The 22,969-nt window shown below is 37.8% G+C and overlaps 1 protein-coding gene across 1 annotated transcript in view; it reads right to left on the bottom strand.

The window, feature by feature from the left end:
- SPAG17 (sperm associated antigen 17) overlaps positions 1–22,969 on the bottom strand; it is a 262,433-nt gene that overhangs the window by 220,968 nt on the left and 18,496 nt on the right. The window contains exon 2 of the mRNA XM_027866714.1: positions 4,029–4,169. Coding sequence (XP_027722515.1) covers positions 4,029–4,169 — 141 coding nt within the window. The remainder of the gene's footprint in view (positions 1–4,028; positions 4,170–22,969) is intronic.

Genomic DNA, 22,969 nt, shown 5'->3' with positions numbered 1-22,969 from the left:
AGTAGGAAATCTGAGTGGATCCCAAAGCACAAGTCCATGAGCTGGTTTATATCTCCTGTTGTAACATAAAGACTGGTGGGTGAGGGGTGCTGAGTGAGCACTTAAGGAGTAATTTTCTCAATTTTTTATACATGGGGCTGTTTCATTGTTGAGCTTCTTGTTTTCTTTTCTTTTGTATTCAGCTGTAATTGCTCTATATGTGGAACATGTCCTTTATTTTTGAAAATAGGAACTAGGGAAAAAAAAAGGCTAATCTTCTATCCTGTTGGTCACATGAGCCAGAACTCTGTAATCCTTTATGTGCCTTTTGGAATATATTATAAGCTTTTTCTCTCCTTTAAACTAGTTGCACCAAGACTTGTTTTGATTCCGACTGTGGTTCTTTGGTTCCTCCAAAAGTTCCTGGACTATTCTTCATTTCTGGCTATTTGTAACTTTTATTTTTTAAAAATGATTTGTTAGCTCTGGTTTTTCCTTGGTACCTTCAGTTTGGGGTTTTTTTCAGGAAGTGGTGATAAGTGAATTCTATACTCATTTTTCCTTCTGGTTCTAACATATCTGGCCAACTTTTTTATGATTTCTTGAAATATGGTGCCCAGAATTTTTATTTAATCATGGTTTTCGGGGAACCTGAAGATTAATTAACTCCATCTCCTTGATACGTTTTCCAAATCAGTTATTTTTGATAACATATTCCTTATATTTTCTTCTTTCTTAATCTATTGATTTTGTTCTATTCCTTTTTTTTTTTTTGGAGTCATTGAGTTCTCTTTGCTTCTTTCTAATTTTCAGGGAGTCTTTTACTTGGATAATGTTTCCCACCTTCTGTTCAAAGCTATTTATTCTTCTTCCAATTCTTTCATCATAAACATTATTATTTCACTTATAATTTCATTTTTAACCTTTTAATTAATTTCTTCTAGACTTAGAATCTTTGGGGTCAAGTTATTTTTTTTCCTGAGACTGATGGGGTTGGAATCTGAGCCCCAGAAAGGAAAAACTCTGTCCTCAGACCATTTCTCACCCTTGGTAAGTCTATTACCTCATGGACTCTGTACTTTCCCACATGGCCAAATCTCTGGTGTTCCCCTGAGGCTATGGTCCCATCAACTGGTCTTTCATTGTGACTACACCCAATGTCCTCTCTATTGTCTTGCCTCCCTATGGCCCCTGGCCATTTCCCACCCTTGGTCCCACCTAGGTTCCATTTCCCACCCTTGGGAATTCTATTACCTCATGGACTACTTGGCCACTCTCCCATGGTCTTTCTGTATATAAGGTCCATCTTGTCTCCATTAAGATGCTCAGATTTTTACAATCTAGTCAATAGCCCATAGATGCTCAGACTCCTTAAGAGTCTAGCTAATAGGGTGAATCTTCAATAAACTTTGTTTTTGGCTGCAAGAAGGCTTGGGTTGAATTCTTTCCAGCAGGACCTAGGTGTCGTGATTTTGGGGTGCCAGGACCCCTAACCCCTAGACTGCATCAAGACTCTCCTTGTTCTTGTTGAAGGGTGTCTTCTTCTGTGTTTCTCTTGACCCACAGACATTATCACGTCTAACATGTTCTTCTGTTTACTCATATCTTCAGCCCTAGGTCCTGGTTTCTGACTTTGTGTCAAGATGACTTTTTTTTTTTGGTATGATTATGGCTTTATTTCTCCTTTTTTGTTGTTAATAAAATTATTTATTTTTAGTTTTCAACATTTACTTCCACAAGATTTTGAGTTCCAAATTTTCACCCCATCTCACCCTCCCCCCACCCCAAGATGGCATGCATTCTAAATACCCCTTCCCCTAGTCTGCCTTCCCTTCTATCTCTCCCCCCTTATCTTATCCCCTTCCCCTTCTATTTTCCTGTAGGGTAGGATAGATTTCTGTACCCCATTTCCTGTATTTTTTTATTTCCCAGTTGCATGTGAAAACATTTTTTTAAACATGCATTTTTAAAACTTTGGGTTCCAAATTTTCTCTCTTTCTCCCTCCCCACCCACCCTCATTGAAAAGGCAAGCAACTCAATATAGATTATATATGTACAGTTATGCAAAACACTTCCATAGCAGACATGCTGTGAAAAACTAACTCTATTTCCCTTAATCCTATTCTGCCCCCCCCATTTATTCTATTCTTTCTTTTGACCCTGTCCCTCCTCAGAAGTATCTGCTTCTGATTACCCGCTTTCCCATTCTGCCCTCCTTTCTATCATTCTCCTACTCTCTTGTCCCCTTCCCCCCTATTTTCCTGTAGAGTAAGACAGATTTCCATACCCAATTGAGTGTGTATGTTATTCCCTCCTTAAGTCAAATCCTATGAGAATAAGATTCACTCATTACCTCTCACCTTCCCCCATTTCCCCTCCACTGTAAGAGCCTTTTCTTTTCTGTTTTTTTGTGAGATAATTTACCCTGTTCTACCTCTCCCTTTCTCCTTATCCTAGTATAATCCTCTCTCACTCCTTAATTTTACTCTCCAGATATGACCCCTTCATCTTCAACTCACCCTGTGCCCCCTATCTATCTATCTATCTATCTATCTATCTGTATACATACATACATATAATTTTTTCCCTCCAACTACTCTAATACTGACAAAGGTCTCATGAGTCACAAATATCACAAGATGACTTTTTAAGTCACTATATGAATTGGAAATGCCAACAAATACACTTCTCTATGATATTTCTCTTCTATGGATTTCTAAAGTCACATTTTGTTTTGTTTTTTAAATGTATTGGGCAGTTAATTGCATCCCACCTTGAAATCTCTCTTCTATTATAAAGCAGACTTTTTTTTTCAAACAACCTTATGCTGTTATGTAGCAGAACTCTTCACATTTCTGTTGCCTTTTATCTTGACCTAGATTTTAAGCTCCTTGAGGGTGAGAATTGTGTCTTCTACTTCTTTGTCACTATCCTCACCTAATAATGCCTTGAATATAAAAGGTACTTAAATATTGGGTGAATAAACAATTATTGAAAGAATTTCTCATATCCATAAACAAGTGTCTTTCTACTTTAGTACATCCTCCATTCACCTACCAAAGTGATCTTCCTAAAGTACAGTCTGACCATGTCACACAGTCTCCCTTCCTCCCCTTCTCTGTCAAAAACCCCAGTAGCTCTCTATTATATACAGGATCAAATATAAAATCATCTAGCTTTTAAAGCCCTTTACAACCTGGTCCCTTTTCATCTTTCTAGTCTTTTTACACTTTACTCTTCTCCACATACTCTATAGCATAGTAACACTGGCTTCCTTCTTGTTCCTTGTATACTATACTTCATCTACCAGTTTTATACCTTTAAATTGGCTGTCCTCCATACCTGGAATGCTCTCTCTCCTTACATGCACATCTTAGTTTCCCTATCTTTTTTTAAAATTCAGTTTAAATCCCACTTTCTGCATGAGGTCTTTCCCTGTCCTTCCTCAATTCTATTTCTCCTCCCTTTTCTACCCCCTCCTTCTCTCTGGAATCACCTCCCATTTACATTGTCTATATCTTGTACCTACATTATTACTTGCATGCTTCCTCCCTCATTAGAATATAATCTCCTTGAGGAAAGGAAGTTTTTGACTTTCTTTGTGTCTCCCCAGTACCTGGCACATAGTAAGTGCTTAAAAAATATTTTTGATGGTTGAGTGACAAAGTAGTACATAATATCCCTCCAATGAATAAATGCTATTCTAGTCTACTCTTCTTTTAGTTTTATTTTAGAAGGAGGAAGAGGAGAAGGGAAAAGGAGGAGGAGAGAGAGGAAGAGGAGGAGAGAAGAGGAGGAGACTTCCAAGGGACAGTTCCCTCCCCATGCCTCTCCTGGCCCATCTACAACATCCTTGACAAGCCTGTGCTTAAAAATGAACAGCGAAAGTTCACTTTCTTAAGAGATAGCCCATTCTATTTTGATTTTCTCCTGATCTAAATGCTCTATTGAAACTATTATCTAAAGTGTATACATAACTTAAGAATCTCTTTCTCCTAGGAAGATTATCTAACCTTGAATGAGTTTGACAACAGAAAATTGAAAATACCTGACTAAAGATGTTATCCCACGATACCAAGCTGAAGAGCTTCCTCTGGGGGACTTCGACAGCAAGAGCCAGGGCATGAATAAGAAGATTATCTTCAATCCGGTTGCCAACCACAAAATTGATGCAGCCCCTCCAATCAGCCTGTTTGCCAAGTGAAAAGGGATACTTTGTCATAGCCTGGCCAGTAGGTCTTCCCTCTAATGTGGAAAGACGAGGCTGAGGAGGAGAGTGGGAAAAGCCCTGAATTGAGATTTGAAGGACAGAAAGTCAAATTCCAGCTCTGCTCTTGGGGAGTGGGACAAAAGCATGGCATGGTGTAGAAAATGCTCGATTTGGGAGCTAAGAAGACCTGAGTTTAAATTCAGCCTCAGCCACTTACTGGCCATGGAAGCCTGAGACAAGGATTTTCCCTTTCTGGGTCTTAATTTTCTCATCTATAAAATGAGAAGGTTAGGTTTGATGATCTCTAAAATCCTTTCCAAAGGCTGCTAGGTGGCCCAATGGACAGTGGATAGAGTGCTAGGTGTGGGGTCATGAAGACTCACTCATCTTGGTGAGTTCGGATCTGGCTGTGTGACCCTTGACAAGTCACTTAACTCTTTTTACCTCAGTTCCCTCATCTGTAAAAGGAACTGGAGAGGGAAATGACAAACCACTCCAGTATCTTTGCCAAGAAAACTCTAGATGGGGTCATGAAGAATTGGACGTGACTGAAACAACTTAACAACAACTGAAAAATCCTTTCCATCTCTGAATATGGTAGCTCGGTGTTGTGGGAAGAAGACTGTATTTGGAGCCAGAGTCACAGTGACCTCAAGGATACAATGGACTTCATAAGTTATCCAATGCAGTCCATATTTGAAAAATTATATTTCCTGAGAGGTGTCACCCAGCTTCCGCTCAAAGGCTGCCATTGAGGAAAATGTACATGAGCTTCTGAATCAGCACAGCCTAGTTCATTAGGCTATCATTATTAGGGTGTTTTTACTGATATCAAACTTAGATTTTTTTCTTTCTTTTCTTTCTTTTTTTGCTACTACTGCTAGGACAGCATCAAACTTGTAACTCACAAAACTCTTTAGTGTGGGCTGAACAAGATTAAAATGTAATTGGGAAATGTTGAAATATTGTACAAAATAAATAAAAATGCAATAAGACATAAATAATATTAATTTGTGGTTTTCTAAGTCACTATGTGACCCATAGAGATTTGAGTCTGACACCCCTACGAATCAACAATTTCTTCCATATGACGAGCCTTCAAATACTTGAAGAGAGCTGGCTCTGCTAAGACTTCTCTTGTTTAGGCTAAACATTCTCATTTCCTTCAACCAGTCCTCATAGAGCTTACTGTTGAGATCCTTTATCATTTAGTTTGATCTGCTTTGGGTATTATCAATATTATTAGTGAAGCCCAATGCTAGGTTTTATTTTACAACCATCACACCACCTCTACCACCACCACTACTATGAACACCCAACTTACCAAGGAATTTACTTTAGGAACCAAGGCCACACCTTAAGAAGGATATTAAAATGAGAGAAGGGGTTCAACATCATAAAATGGGGACATATATGTTTATGAAAGGTGTCTTCCACTGCTGTAGAACATATCCTGTGCAGAGTTCCAGGGGAAAAGGAATTCCCTATAACTTCTTGTTAATAATAATTGCAGTAATAACAATAGCAAGAGGGGGAGTAGTAATATTAGCATTTGTATAGAACCTTAAGGCTTACAAAAGACTTCGTAAATATTAACTAATTTTATATCTCACAACTACCCTGGGAAGTAGGTGCTATTATTAAGATGAGGAAATTTTACAGATGAGGAAATTGAGGCAGACATTAAATGACATTCCCAAGGCCACACAAGTGTCTGTGGCTGGATTTGAACTCAGGTCTTCCTGACTCCTGTTCCATCCATTAGTTAGGATAGGATAAGGATCTCTTAGGGATGCAAGGGGCTTTAATATTGAAGCAGTCAAGATCTTAAGCCTTGAAGGTTACAAGGTCATGGTAGGAAGGGATCAGGAGAAAGCTTGTTGGACAAAGGCAATAAACCACCAGATTAGACATTAATCTCCCAGTTCTTCACTCTTCACATCTAGCCTTGGTCTGAAGGTTACATTCCCCTAACAGAAGCCGGTTTTATCCACAAGATAGTCTAATATGCCCTGACTGGTGAGGGATTGGATTGGAATCAAAGATCTTGGTTCTAAACCCTGGTTTTGCTACTCATTATCAATGTAGCCTTGACCAAATGACTTTCCCTCTTTGGGCCTCAGTTTCCTCATCTGTCAAAATGACGAGGTCATATCAGATGGCCTCTGAGTCCTATGATGTTATATTCAGGTAGGCTCTATCTAAAGTGCATAGGGCTGACCAGGAAATGTATGGTGAAGTAAATTATTCTGATTCAAAACAACCACAAGGGGGCAGAATTAGGCCAAACATCTCAGCTCTCCCAAACAGCAGAAGACACCTCCTAAAAAAGATTTAATTCAGACACTTTAAACAGTTTTTTGGAATTTTATTCTAGAACTACATGTTATTAGCAAATAAATACTTTTCCCCTCATGTATCACAAACACAAGTGGGGCTAAATTTTACATTTCAATACGTGAAATACCTTAATCATGGACACTGCTTGAAACTACAGAACCCAAATTCAATTTATCAGCCGTAATAGTTGACATTTATAGAGCACTCTATAAATTTGCTAAATGCCCTACATTCATTATTTTATTTGAACCTCACATCAGCCCTGTGAAGTGGGTTGTTACTGTAATCCCCATTTTACAAGTGAGGATCAAGGGTTTAGATGGGTTGGATTACTTGCCTAATGTAAGAGTTAAAGGCAGGATTGGAACCCAGCTCTTGCTTGATCTCTTCCAGTGCTATTTCTAGCATACCATACTGCCTATTGTTACTTCTTATAAAATATAATAAAATATAATTGTCTAATTTTCTATTCACAAAAAAGGTCTGCCTAGAGGATTGGGTTCACAGCATGCACTGAGTTTGTGAAGGGTGTTGCTCTTTTTGGTGCGATGACCTCTGGCCAGGTACAGTGGGAATGCCAAAGAAGAGAGTTCAGCGGTCACTGGGAAGGCAGAAAGCAGAATGGCAGCTGGTTGCAGACAGAGCTGGGGACATGGATTCCCCGGGGGGTGGGGGAAGAGGGCTGTGCAGTGGCAGCCACTGGGAGAAGATGCTAGAGATGGTGTGTGATCTCTGAGCTTCCAGTGACCAAGCTGAGGAAGCTGGATGGAAGCCAGGTGGGGAGTGCTGTCATGACAGGAGCTGGTGTAGGTAATGCTTCCTAGGAATGCAGTGAGATGGAATTTATGGAACAGAGGTGAGACAAAGTTCTCTTTCCCCATTTCCCATCCCTCTTGTGACTATGGGACCAAGCATTTCTTTTGAGACAGTGCACACTGCACAGCAAAAGAGGGGGGATGAATGGAAGTTGGAAAATTCAGACCAACACAAGTAACTGTGACATGGAATAGTGGATAAGCTACCAGACCTGGCCTCAGGATGACTAGGTTATCTGTGTGACCCTAGACACTTAACCACTCTGTGCCTCAGTTTCCTCCTCCTTAAATGAGGGCATTAGACTCCGTAGCCTCTCAGATCCCTTCCAGCTCTAAATCTATGATTCCCGATTGGCTTTAATACTATACTTTTCACTTTCAATTTTACTTTGCAAATGTACTTTAATCTATACTTGAATGAGTAATCCTTTTGGATCACTTAAGTTGTGAAAGGCATTAAGACCCTGTGGGATGCTGGTGATCACAATCCAAGTGAATTGTAATTTTTATTGGATTAAATCATATATTTGGATTAAGCAAGAATTCAAGGAGGCATTACTAGGTAAAGCTGGAATACAGTGGGACCGTGGAGGTCCTGTCTGTGTGCAGAACGAGAGACTGAAAAGGGACCTGAGATTTAAAGCTGTGAGGCCCTGTTTGCACCTGTGCAGTTACTTGAGCTGGTAGTATAGGGGATAGAATGCTATCTGATGGCTAACCCATATTAAGTACCCCAAACAGCTACTCACATTGGCTCACTTAGGGCCAATATATAAAATAAGCTCTTCTATGAGTGGGGGACACATGCTGCTGTCTTTACACAAAGAAAACCTACGTGTTAGCCCACTAACTCCATGCCATTATCCCTTACCCTCTATCGACCTGACTTTCCTCATCTGTAAAATGTTGGGCTGGACTAGATAACCTCTCATTTCCTTTCCAGTTCTAAAATTATATGATTCTAATAGAATACAATCCCATTGATCATTTAGAATAAACCTCATGTAATGAACAAGATTTTACAAAAGCTTTCTGGGGTTCTTGTTCAGTGAATGACTGCTTTAATGAATGAATTTGGGTGGAGGTGGGGAGAAAAGACTCAACCTGAGATTTTGTCTCACTATCAAGTAGAAATGACCCTTTAAATTCCCTTATGGCTCTCTATTTCATCTATCACCCCAGTCATTTAAACAAAACCTCCCTGGGCTCCTGAATCCCTAGCCCACCCAACCACTGCCACTAAATAATAGCAGTAAGAGAATCACAACAGCAACATAATAGCAATCCTACCATCCCACTACTTAGAGGAGGAAAGGTGTTTCTCTGTATTTACACATGCAAACAATACCAACAATCTAGCTCACTGCTCAGAGGAAGAAAAGTATGTGTATTTATTTATGCCACTTTCCCCTTTCCTCAACTGAACCAAAATAATAGTTTTTATCTCATTTACTATGGAAATTTTGTTTCTTGGATATCAGGTCTTACAATCTATGCACATGATTTTTGGCAATGACAAAATTTGAAAAAGTTGATTTTTAAACTCAATTCCATTGCAACAAATTCTTATTTCTCTTATTATCCTCCTCTTCCCTCTGTACCTGATTCATTATTGAGGCTGGTGGGAAGGAGGGAGAGAGAGAGGAAAAGAAAGACAAAATGTCCTTTTCATGTCACAGTGATAGAGGCAATCTGGTGTAGTGGACCACCTCATAAGCTTTGAGTCAGAAGAACTAATTCAAATCTCAGGCATATCATTTTCTAGTGGTGGTACTTTGGCAGAAGCTATTTACCTTTATGAGCCTCAGTTTGATTATCTGTAAAATAGGAAGGGGCTTGTTATGAAGACCAGATGGGATAGTGTGTAGAAAGTACCTCATAATTATAAAGTGTTTTATAAAGATGAGTATTTTATTATGAAGTGTAAGTGGTAGTGGGGAGATAATACCGCTAACATACACATGTAGATCTTTATGAGCTATGTCATCAACACTGTCAAATTTAATGAAAATTACTACTTAATTTTCTACCAAAAAGAGAATTTTGATAGCGATAGGAAAATGGAAGAGTCTCAACTGTAATGGGGCAAATCAGGAAAACAGAACTGGAGTGGAGCAGCTCAAATCAATCGCTCATTTCTAGTGTCTGGTGGTAATAACTGGTATGAAGATGCAGAAAATAGAAACTGATGATTCCAGGTTGTACACAGTTCCTAGTCCTTAGTAGGTACTTAATAAATGTTTGTTAATTGATTGGCATGTTTTTTTTAAAAAAAACCCCTGGTTTGGGGTTACCTTATTGTGATTTGGGGCAAATTACTTCAACTCCTTCCAACTTCAGTCTCTATAACTCAATTCAAATAAACAATTCAGCAAACACTCATTAAACAATGAGCCAGGAATTCTGCTAGATGCTAGGTATGCACAAATGAAAAAAGAAGACAGTCCCTGTCTTCAAAGAAATTACTCTAAGATGGTGGGAAGGATGCACCATTTATATCTGTAAATGGAATATGTAAAATGCTCCTATACTATTTTATACAAATGGCCATCAATGATTCTATTACTACTGAAATTCCCAACTTTGTCCAGGATATCTGCCACTGGAGCTACCGTTGTTATACCTTCTTAATTCTTCCTTCTTATCTCCTCCCCCCCCCCCCCTTTTTGATTGATTCCTTTGTCCTCTGCCTCCTACTGCTAGAGACCTCAGATTAAGTGTATTTCAGTTGCAGCCACAATTGGAATAGTTACCACTCCCTTAGGATTTCTTAGGGAAGGCCTCCTACTCTCTTGTCCCCACTCAGGCCCATTTCGTAGAATTTCTTGGGTTGGTCTAGATTAGTTATGCCAAATTCAAGTGGAAACAAGGGCCACAAAACCATACAGAAGGATCTCTCTGGGTTACATATTGACTTGGTTTTAAAATGTAATATTATCTTCCTTTTATTGTATTTATTTTGTTAAATATCTCCCAATTACATTTTAATTTGATGCAGACTGCACTGGAGAGTGTTGCTGCCTCTGGTCTAGACAACCTCCAACAGAGGTTTTAAAACTGGGGTACATGGAGTTATTAAAAAGAAAATACTTTGGTAACCACATTTCAGTATAATAGGCTTCCTTTGTAATTTTGTGTATCTTATTTTATGCATTTAAAACCATTATTCTGAGAAGTTGTCCATATATAGACTTCATCAGGCTGCCAAAGGAATCCACGACCCAAAAAAGATTAAGAACTTTTGCTATAAAATAATGACATTATTAGAGTCCTAAGAAATACAGAAATATATAACTTGATGGGCCTTCAGAAGAGTGTTGTTGTTCAGTCTTTTTAAAGGCTTGTCCAACTCTTTGTGACCCTATTTTTTTTGTTTTGTTTTTTGTTTTTGGCAAAGATACTGGAGTGGTCTGTTATTGCCTTTTCTACCTTCACTTCAGAAGACAGTACTTTTCATCCAAAAGTGGAGTAAGGCACTTTGAATTGCAGTGGGATTCCCATCTTTGGAGGTCTTCAAGCAAAAGGTGAGTAGTGGCCCATTTAAGATGTTGTCTGGTATATTTTTGCTCCTGTTCTCTTAGAATTTAGATTCCTAGACTCTCTGAGGGCGCAATTCCTAAAGTGGTGCACCAGGTGGCAGCACTGTGCTTTGAAAGGCCCAGAGTTGGGAGTGGAAAAAGACAAAACTTAGGCTAACTCACCTTCTCCATAAGAAATAAAGGAGAACAGTGGAATAAATGTTTGTGCCTTGACCTACCAAGCTGACATGCCTCCAAGTAGTGATTACTTTCAAATGCTTAAAGACTGAACAAAACCTTTATCTAACAGGGAATGGTTTTGGAGAAAACTGGATATAAACCAGGTTTGGCAAAATTATCACCTCTTCACTCTTTCCACTTTGGGATGTATACCTACAATGTTGATCCTCTCTGCCTCTATCACTTTTACTTGGGTCACGGGGGCCGCATGATTCAGTGGCTTTGGAGTCAGGAAGTCCTGGGCTCCAGTCATACCTCAGCTACTTATTGACTGTGTGAAAATGGGAGAGTCACTATCTCATCTCTAACACTGAAGGAGAGAGGAGATTCAGCTCAATGATCTCAGGGGTTGATTTTACCTTGAAGTATATGATCCTATGAGTTTAGATTTCAGTTTGACAAGAAACGATTCCTGTGCCAGAGAATGCAATGACCAATTAAAGAGGGTTGGGCAAAAGCACCAATACTAATAACATTAACAATTTGCAATTATAGGGGTGATTCGAAGTTTATAAAACTTGCATTATCTTATTTCATCGCACAGTGGATCCAGCTTAGTTAACAAAAAGCTCATGGCAAAAGAGACCGTATTTGCTCAAAGTGGGTCAAGGACTGTGACTTGGCCAGATTTAACAGGCTAAGGGGAAGATAGGGACAAGTTAAACAGTGTGAAGGGAAATGAGCCCTGGATTTGCCCAACCATAAGGACTCCTAGAAGGACAAAAAATCTCCTGAAGGGAGAGTTTCCTAACTGTTCCAGTTGGCTGGCTCAGTTGATGAGAGTGAGGAACTTGGAGTCAGGAGGACCTGAGTTCTAAATGCTGCCTCAGAAACTTACTTACTATGTGATCCTGGGCAAGTCCCAACCTCTCTCAGCCTCAGTTTCCTCATTTGTAAAAGGTTGATAATAATAGCACCTCCTTCAAAGGTTGCTGTGAAGATCCTTGCAAACCTTTAGGTGCCATGGCAATGGCTAGAACACAAGAAAAATACAAAATTGGCCCCTAGTTCCATGCAACCCCTTCTGCTTCTTCAAAGATAGTGCTGGAAAAGCAAGTAGTGCATACTAAGAATTGCATGGTTTTTATCTAAATATTAGTTTTAGGCAGCTAGGTGGCACCGTGGTTAGATCTCTGGGCCTGTAGTCAGGAAGACCTGAGTTCAAATATGGCCTCAGACCCTTACTAGCTGTGTGACCCTGGGCAAGTCACTTAATGTTTGCCTCAGTTTCTTCATCTGTAAAATGAATTTGCCATTGGAGAAGTAAATGGCAGATCATTCCAGTGTTTCTGCCAAGAAAACTCCAAATGGGATCTTGAAGAGTAAGACACAATTGAAACAAATGAATAACAACAAATATTAGTTTAATGATAGGTGCTCTAAACATGAGACCTTTGTCCAATGGCAAACAGATCGACATATTTTTGGAGGAATTGAACCACATCGACATTGACAAACTATCTATAATGGGAAATCAGAAGAAATAAAAAGTTGCAGCTAAATTAAAGGGTTGGAGCATGAGCTTTCACAAATAAAAGAGTTAATAGAATTTTATTGAGCACTCCCAATGAAACAAGAAACATTATTTCATGGACTACTTGGAAATATTGAATTGCAATGTTCATGTGGACCATAAGCAAAATGGCCTCCTCACTGTTCTTCATACATGACATTCCATATCCAATTGTTATGCTTTTGCATAAGCAGTCCCTCATGCCATGAATACACTCCCTCCTCATCTCCACCTCTTAGAATCTCTAATTTTCTTTAAACTCTAGTTCCAGTACCACCTTCTACGTGAAGCTATTCCTAATCTTCCTAGATGGTGAATGCCTTACTCTAAAATTGGCTCATGTTTATTTTGATATAGGGGAACCTGCATGTTATGATGGATGGCTATCCAGGAAGACTCTGATACATGTGGTCTGAATGAACTCTGTGCTTGATAGGATGCCTGACACACAGTGGGTGCTTAATAAATGCTTACTGATTGATTGATTGATTTAACCTCTCAGGGCTCTAGGCAACTCTCTAAGACTTTAAATTGCAGAGGAGGTACCATCCTACATTGTTGGAGGGAGTTTCATCACGTGAGACTTATCTCTAGCAATGACATCATTGGTCCAATCCCTATCTCTTAGTCTGCATATACTTACATATGAACATGCTGTCTCTCCATGTAGAATATCAACTCATTGATTTATTTATGTATTTCTATCTTCAGTACTTAGCAGTTTCTGGTACATAGTTGGCCCTCAATAAATGCTTTATTATCTATTGATTGAAAAGTCCACCAGAAGATAATTGCAGATTATATGTCAACATCTGCTGCAGAAGTGATAAAAGTTAGATATTCTGTGCAGATCTAAACAAGACCCTTTAGACCTGAGGGTCTTAACCTGGGCAAGGTTGGTGCAAGGTAGATAAGAGTGCTAAGCCTGGAATCAGGAAGACCCAAGTTCTTATTTCTCACCTAGCTGTGCTGCTTTGGAACTTCTCCAATTGACTTCTCCATCACGTCCCCCCCACCAAAGCTCATTATTGGGATAAGCAGAACATCCTGTAAGATCTCATCAGCCTTGGCACTCTACCTCATCACTACCCTCTGTCCCTCTGGTTGGAGAGTGGGGCCATTTCCCCATTTTAAAGATAAAGGTTGGGGATCAGAGCAATTAAGTGACTTGTCCTAGCTACGTAGATTAGTAACTGGAGGATACAGAAATTGAAACAAGTTTGTTGCTTTTTCTATTATACTACTCTGTCTTCTCTGATTGTGGTCAATGATGCATATAAGCATAGTTATTAATGTTCACTATTCTACTAGTATATTCCCTATTCTGTATGGTAGTAAGATCAGACCTGTTTTAGCTATTTCTTAAACCACTTCTTGTAAGCAGTCATTGGTCACATGATTCACCTATTTATGTCCACCACGTACTGTTCTTTGGGTTAACTGGGCTTGCACTTCTCATGAATAAATATTAAAATAATTCAAAGTATTCACCCTATAGATTGCTTGATGTCATATCCTGTGGATTTTTGAACAAAGTGATCTCATTAGTAATGTCTCTCAAGGAATGTTCTAGGATTGGTAGACATAGAATGTTCCCAAGAGAATACTAGTGTTAAAAAGATGGGTGTTTGCTGTAGTGAGCCATCTGGAGTCACTGAAAGCACTGGGCAGTTTTCCAAATGTAATCTTGTTCTATTGCTGCCTCCTACTCCATTCTTAGCCCAATACATTATGTATTTGCATCAGTTGTCCAAGATACACACATTGGAGGATTATTCAATGCACTGCCCATCCAGCTGTGTGTCATAATCTGGGCAATATACATTTTTTTTATCCACTTTGTTTTTCCAGCATGGATGGTTAGACTAATCTCTTTAGCATTAATGTGGTTTCACTGAGCTGCTTTGTAGTACTCCAGGGATAAAATGCAATTAGTATGATGTAATCTGTGAATAGAAACATCTGGAAAACCTTGCCATCAGTTTGAAGTCCTTTTGCTTGGGTCATTTTCCAGGACACTGGCATACACCACTGGCAAAAACATGTCTTCTTGTGTAACATCTCACTTGACATCAACCCTCGATGGATTGCTGAACATTGTTATCACTCTGGTCTTTTTTTTTAAACTATATACTCATATAATTTTGAAATATGTGTAAGAGAGACATTTTATGAGAACCTTTAAAGTTGTCATGGGCTCTACTAAGTCAAAATCTTTAAAACATCTCTCTCTCTCTCTCTCTCTCTCAGAAGCAGATATTTGTTACACATTTCAGTCAGTTGTGAGACCATAAATGTAAAATCTACCATAGAAAATCAGCTGCAATATTCTTACTTTTTCCCTTCTCTTTTTTTCAATGGGGATATATTTGATACATAAAGACAATTCTCATAAAGATTTTATAGAGGAGAAAAGCAGAAATATTGGTCAATAATTTCTAAGGTCATCTCAGCTTTTTTTGAATAAAACACCATTAATAATACTTTCCATTTTTACACTTTTGTTAACTACCTACTATGTTACAAGCATTGTGATAGATATTAGAACTACAAAAACAAAAAATAAAACCATCGATATCCCTAGGAAGCTTATATTATATTGGGGGGGGATAGCATGTACAAAGAAATAAGTATAAAACGTATATAAGGTAATTTCCAGAGGCGGGGTACAGGTCTAATATAAAGGACAGTTTGTTAACCATAGAATGGAGCTTTTCAGAGGCATGAGAGGGTTGGGGCTGACATAGATGGGTAGGAGGAAAGTGGGAAGCAATGACCAAGAAGGGAGATTCAGGCTAAGCTCCTCAGGACTTAGAATCATGAGTATTCTGAGTAGAGCCATATGGCAGTATATGCCAATACTCTTCAATCTAGCAATCTTGATGTTAATGTTACTATCGATTCCTGAGAAAAATGTAGATGAGGGAGGGGCATACACATGCAGTAGATGGTGAGTCCCTAATCTTGAATCCTGGGCCCTAGATGCTTATAGAAGAGTTAGTGTGTGCTTGGTGTACTCACCCTCCTCTTCTTGATTAGGTCAGCTCTGCCCTGGGGCTCACTCCATTGTGGGGGAGGGCCTTTCATTCTGCATTGGTGGGGCAGGAGCAGAGGGGGAGGGTCATCAGAGCAGATGGCAAATTCCAGGTTCTGCCTAATGGTCAAGACAGGTTGATCTACATAGGCTTGGGGCAAGACCTCCATTCTTTAGTCAAGTTAGTCCTATCTCCTCTTTGAAATATCTTGAAAACTATAACAATGCATTATAATGACTTTATAGATTAATTCTGAAAGTACTTCTGGCTTCCTCTTCTCATGTGTCATTACTGTATCTTCACATAATATGCCAGGTACAGAGCGAGTAGGGTTCAAATTTGGTGGCCCATTCACTGTTGCCTGCAAGAACACATCGTTATAAAAGTGTCAACACATTTGTTCCACTTTGTAACTGTCTATTGATGTCCTTTCATAGTCTTCTAAGATGCTCTCAGGATAATCTATCTTAAATGGATCACATGCAAAACTTTCCTCTAGCTCATTTTTTTTCCTCAAAAGCATTTTTTTTGGTATTTAGTGAGACAATACTGCTTGTGATTTTTTCCATCATCCTCCTTCAACAGTGTTAGTAAATGAATTTGTACTCTAAGTCTAAGATCATAGGATACATTCAGTGTGGAAGGGATTGAGATATATAGTCCAAAGATTCTGATTGGATTCTCAATCTCATTTTGAAACTGAGGTCCAGGAAACGTAATTAGATTCAAACCCAGACCTTCTGACTCCAAATCCAGAGCTCTTTTCATTAAACCACATTGTCTCTCAACTTGTCTGAGTGGTATTGCTGAGATACTAGAACAAGTGGGGAGGCTTCTACCATATTGGGCAGATCTTTGATGGAAGCATTATAGGAGAACATAGAGGGGAATTATCCACAATGATGAGAAGAGGAAAAGAGAAAGAGATCTATGTATCTCTCTTGACATGAGTGGCTCCCTCCATGTTAGAAACTGGCTTCTGTTCCATCCAGAACAGAAACCCTGCATAGTTTTCTGCTTTTTTACACTCAAACTCACTGTGACCACTTCCCACAGCTTTGCCTGTCTTACTGTTACTGAATAAAGCTGCTGCTCATACGTCTATAAGCATGAGAGATATGGTCTTTTCCACAACAATGAAAAGTTGTAGAGAAGCTTAAAATTTGTGTCAGTTTGATGAGTGCCAGCATGGATGAAATCACAGATCTTTCTAAGTTATCAAAGTATAGTGTAATAAGTCCTGTAGGGAAGGCTTAATCTGAACCAAGACAAGACAAACTAAAAATCTTCTATAACACAAAAAGCCAAATATTTATGTGAAGGACAGTTAATTTGTAAAATAACTTTCTCTTCAATAAAGAAACAAATCTGTCAACTGGCATCTTTTCACAATGTTTTTGGTCTTTTAAAGAAAGTCCTTAATAAATGCAAAGTTGCATGCATTCCTTGATCCTTTGATGGGCCTGTGATCTCCCTGATGTGGGTACTCCTTTCACCAGGGCAGATCAGAATCCATCTGTGCAACCCATGAAAGAAAGTCTCTTGCATGTCACCATGAAAATTCTAAACTTATGTCATCCCAGTATTGGGGAAGACATTAGTACTCATTGGAAGTCTGAGACAGAAATCATCACCATCACCAATATTTCTTTTAAACAGAAAGGCCAACAACTGTACACAAATGAAAAGACAAATTGCCCTCGGTTTTTTAGGTAGCCTGATGGAAAAGAATATTACTAGCTTGTAAGATCCTTGGGGGGAAGAACTGTGACTGATTTATTATCAGCTAGGTGGTGCAGTGGATAGGGTGCTGGGTCTGAAGTTGGGAAAACATGAGTTCAAATACAGCCTCAGACACTTACTAGATGTGTGATTCTGGGTAAGTCACTTCAACGCTATTTGCCTCAACTACTTCATCTGTAAAATGGGGGTGACAATAACACCTATCTCCCAGGGTTGTTGTAAGGATCAAATGAGGTAAATTTTTTTTTTTTTTGCTTTTTGGTGAGGCAATCAGGGTTAAGTGACTTGCCCAGGGTCACACAGCTAGCAAGTGTCAAGTGTCTGAGGACGGATTTAAACTCAGGTCCTCCTGACTCCAAAGCTGGAACTCTATCCACTGAGTCATCTAACTGCCCCTCAAATGAGGTAACATTTGCAAAACACTTAGCATACTGCCTCACATGTGGTAGACACTATATAAATGTTAGATATTATTATTATTATATCCCCTATAGAACATTATACAATGGCTTGCATATTGTAGGAGCTTAATAAATATTTTGTTGAACAAACTTGAACTTTAGCCATAAACACAAAGATGGAATACAGTAAAGAAAAATATCAGGAAGAACATGATTTGCAAGATATATATACTGATTGGTTATAATTTATTATTAATTGTTATTTAACAACATTAGTAATCACAATAATAATATTATTATACAAGATTTGTGACTTCACTGAAGGGAAAGTGAAGAGAACTCAGTCTTAAGAATTCAGGTCTACAATTACTCTAGAACTTAAAAATTAGATCAGGAGCTCTTAATCTGGGGTCCATGGATAGATTTCAGGGTATTCCATGAACTTGGAGAGTAAAAAAACCCTACATTTTTATTTTTACTTACATCTACTTCAATTTAGCATTTCTTTCAATTATATGTTTAAAAACTGAACAAAACATGATTCTGAGAAAGAAGATCCATGGGCTTCATCACATTGTGAAAGGGGTCCATGACACAAGGAAAATTAAGAACCCCTGTGTTAGGAGAAAGCCAAAAGGGATTGTGGGAAGATGGTGGAATAACACAGGAAATTGCCTGGCTCTCCTAAGTTTCCCTCCAAATAACTTAAAACAATGACTCAAATTGAATTTACAGTGGCAGAAATAATAAAAAGCCAGGATTAATTAGTTGTCCAGCCTAATGCAACTTAGGAGAATGTTAGGAACCATCTTATCTACCATTGTGTTAACAAATAAGAAGCCTTAGAGACAGCTGTGTCTGTGAAGCTGTAGTTTAGGGAATTATCACCCCAGTGATGGTGGTAGGTGGGGTTGGGTAGCTTATCAGGGGAAGATAGCTGCCAAAACTAGATCCAGGGCCCAAGTCCATTGACTGAACTAGGAGGAAGGCCAGTCCTGCATTTCTGGGACCTTGGGGAGTGAGAGAATTCACAGAATGGGGAGGGTTTTGTTCTGATTCAGTGGTGGATTGTAGAGCCCGAGGTCATGTATGAACCAAGGCGTAAGCCAGAAGAGTAGTGACTACACCTGGCCTTAGATCATAGCACACAAGAAGAACAAAAAGTCAAAGACTCTCAAATAGAGCTCTGAAAACAACAACAGGAAAAACCTGAAGCCTGAGACATTATCCCCCACATTCTGAGAACAGAGCCCAACCCCAACATAAAGGTAACAGTCAAAAAATAAACTATTTAAAAAAATGAGTAAACAACAGTAAAGAACCTGACCATGGATAGTAACTATGGTGATAGAGAAGATCAGGATTCAAACTCAGAAGAGGACAATGACATCAAAACAGCTACTTGAAAAGCTTCAAAGAAAAATGTAAAATGGTCACAAGTCCTCTCACCCCCAAAAGCTTAGATAAGTTTAGAAAGGACTTTAAAAATCAAATAAAAGAGGTAGAGGAAAAATCAGGAAAAGAAATGAATAATGAAAGAAAATTATGAACAAAGGGAAAAAGAGATCCAAAAACTTACTGAAGAAAATAACTCCCTAAAAATTAGATTTAGGCATGGGGAAACTAATGATTTCATAAGACATCAAGAAATAATAAAATCAAAAGAATGAAAAAATGGAAGAGAACAATAGATATCTCACTGGAGAAACAAATGACCTAGAAAACAAAGGGGAGATCGTATAAAAAATTATTGGACTACTTAAAAGTTATGATTAAAAAAACATCTAGACACTATACTTGAAGACATTAAGTTTTAGAACAGAAGCTTTAGAACTAGAGGTTAAAATAGAAATTGAAAAAATACACCAATCACTGCCTGAAAGAGATCTTAAAATAAAAACTCACAGGAAAATCATAGCTAACTTTCAAAGTTCCCAGGTCAAGGAGAAAATATTGCAAGCAACTAGAAAGAAACAATTCAAATATTGTCGAATTACAGTCAGGATAACACAAGATTTAGTGCCTTCTACATTAAAAAACTGATGAGCATGTAATATGATATTCCAAACAGCAAAGAATAACCTACCAAGCAAAGCTGAGTGCAATTCTGTAAGGGAAAATGGATATTCAATGAATTAAATGACTTTCAGACATTCTTGAGGAAAAGACCAGAACTAAACAGAAAAATTGACTTTCAAATACAAGAATCAGGAGAAATATAAGGAGGTAAACATGAGAGACTATCCTAAGGGATTTAATAAGGTTAAATTGTTTAATGTCTTAACGTAACTCTTAAGAATGTTAGTATGTATATCCCAAAGAGATCATACAAACAGGAAAAGGACCCACATATACAAAAATGTTCATGGCAGCTCTTTTTGTGGTGGCAAAGAATTGGAAATTGAGAGGATTCCCATCAATTGAGAAATGGCTGAGCAAGTTGTGGTATATGAATGTAATGGAATACTATTGTGCTATAAGAAATGATGAACAGGCTGACTTCAGAAAAACCTGGAAAGACTTGTATGGTCTGATGCTCAGTGAAGTGAGCAGAACCAAGAGAATCTTATACACAAGAACAGCCACATTGTGTGATGACTCATATTGGTAAACTTAACCCTTCCCAGCAATACAAAGACCTAAGACATCTCCAAAGACCTCGTGATGGAAAATGCTATCCACATCCAAAGAAAGAACTAGGGAATTCGAACTGGTTTCTCTTCTGTTGAGTTTTGTTTCCTCTTTCTGGTGGTCCCTCGTATTGGTTCTAATTTTTACTTACAACATCATTAATGTGAAAATATATTTAATAGGAATGTATATGTATAGCCTATATCAGATTGTGCACCATCTTGAGGAGGGTGGTGGGGAAGAAGGGGGAGAAAAATTTTAAACTCAAAAGTGTATGGAAGTGATTGTTGATAAATCAAAATAAATTAATAAAAAAATAAAAAAAAGAATGTTAGCATGAATAGAGTAGTTAGAAAGAGCATATGTAGATAGAGGGCTTGGGCTTGAGTTGATTATTATGTTTGCTACTGTTCAGTCATTTCAGTTATGTATGACTTTGCCACTCTGTTTGGAGTTTTCTTGGTAAAGATACTGGAATGTTTTGCCATTTCCTTCTCCAGATCATTTTACAGATGAAGAAACTGAGGGAAACAGGGCTAAGTGACTTGCCCAGGGTCACATATTTAGGAAGTGTCTGAGGCCAGATTTGAACTCATGTTCCTGACTCCAGGTTTGGTGCTCTAGCCACTGGGCCACCTAGCTGTCCCTTGATTTTGATGGTATGACTCTAATAATAAAATTGGGCAGAAAGAGGTAAAATAGAACAAAATACCTCATATAAAAGAGGCATAAATAAAAGAACTTTTGCAGCGCAGGGGAGAATGAGGTAGAGGATAGGCAGTGCAGCACCCTTATTCTTATTGGAACTAGGTTAAGAGGGAATAGCATATACATCTAATTGCATATAAGCCTTCTTAACTTACAGAGAAATAGGATGGCATGGGGACAGGACAAGGGAAGGACTCTTAGAAGGTTGTGTGGATTAGGGAGGCAGTGGTGAGAAGTAATCTAGAGTTTTGAGGAGAGACTAGAGAGATCAAGGAGGGGGAGAGAGAGGAAGACAGAGACAGAGAGATACAGAGACAGAGAAAGAGACAGAGAGAAAAAGAGAGTGAAACAATGAGGAAAAAATAAGATGGAGGAAGATATGCAACTAGTAATGGTAACTTTGAATGTGAATGGAATGAACTCACTCATAAAATGGAAATGGATAGCAGAGTGGATCAAAAACTAGAATCCAACAATATGTTGTTTACAAGAAAACATTTAAAAATGAGAGACATCCATAGAATAAAAATAAAAGGACTGGAGTAGAATGTGTTATGCTTCAGCTAATGTAAAAAAAAAGAAGGAGTAACATCATGATCTCAGACAAAGTTAAAGCTAAAATAGATTTAATTAAGAGAAATATGCAGGGAAGCTACATTATATTAAAAGATACCATAGATAACGATGTAATATCAACATTACTTGAACCAGATTCCATGGCATCCAAACTTATAAAGGAAAAAGTAAATGAATTACAGGTAGAAATAGGTAGCAAAACCATAATACTGTGGGACTTCAACCTTCCACTCTTGAAACTAGATTAATATAATTTAAAAAAAAACAAGAAAAAAGTCAAGGAGAGGAATAGAAGCTTAGATAAGCTATATATGATAGCCATCTGGAGAGATTTGAATAGGAATGAAAACAATATCCCCTTTTTCTCAGTGGTACATGACATCTTTACAAAAATTAACCATATATTAAGGCATGAAAACCTTATAGTCAAATGCTAAAGAGCAGAAATATTAAATGCATCCTTTTCAGATTATAATGCAATAAAATTACATTTAATAAAGGACAATAAAATACAGATATAAAATTAATTGGAAACTAAATAAACTAATCTTAAAATCTTAAAGACTGAGTGAGTCAAAGAAAAAAAAACAAAGAAACAATAATTTTATTAAAGAGAATGATAATAATGAGATAATACACCATAACTTATGAGATACAGCACACATGATAATCAGAAGAAAATTTGTATCTTTAAATCAAATAAATTGACATAAGTCAATCAAATAGAGAAAGAGCAGATTAATGCATTGTGTATGCAACTTAAAAAAATAGAAAAAGAACAAATTTAAAATTCCCAGTTGAACACTAAATTGGAAATCCTGAAAATTAAAGGTGAGATTAATAAAACTGAATGTAAGAAAACCATTGAATTAATAAATAAAACTAGGAGTTGGTTTTATGAAAGGAAAAAATAATTGGTTAATAAGATTTTTAAAAAAAGAGAGAGAAGAAAACCAGATCACTGGTGTAAAAATTAAAAGGGTGAATAAAAGATGAAATTAAAGCAATTATTAGGTGTTATTTTGCTCAATTACATGCCAATAAATTTAACAGTCTAAGTGAAATGAAATAATACTTACAAAAATATAAACTGCCTAGATTAGCTGAGTAAGAAATAGAATATCTAAATAAGCTTGTTTTAGAAAAATAAATTGAACAGGCCATAAATGAGCTTCCCAAGGGGGGAAAAAACATCAGGACCAGATAGAATATTTAAAGACCCACTAATTCCAGTATAAAAAATAAATTATTTGGAACAA

This window comes from Vombatus ursinus, unplaced genomic scaffold (genome assembly GCF_900497805.2).
Source record: "Vombatus ursinus unplaced genomic scaffold, bare-nosed wombat genome assembly UNPS02014782.1, whole genome shotgun sequence".
Lineage (NCBI taxonomy): Eukaryota > Metazoa > Chordata > Mammalia > Diprotodontia > Vombatidae > Vombatus > Vombatus ursinus.
Note: the sequence above shows the minus strand (reverse complement) of the source record. Positions and strands in the feature narration are given on the sequence as shown.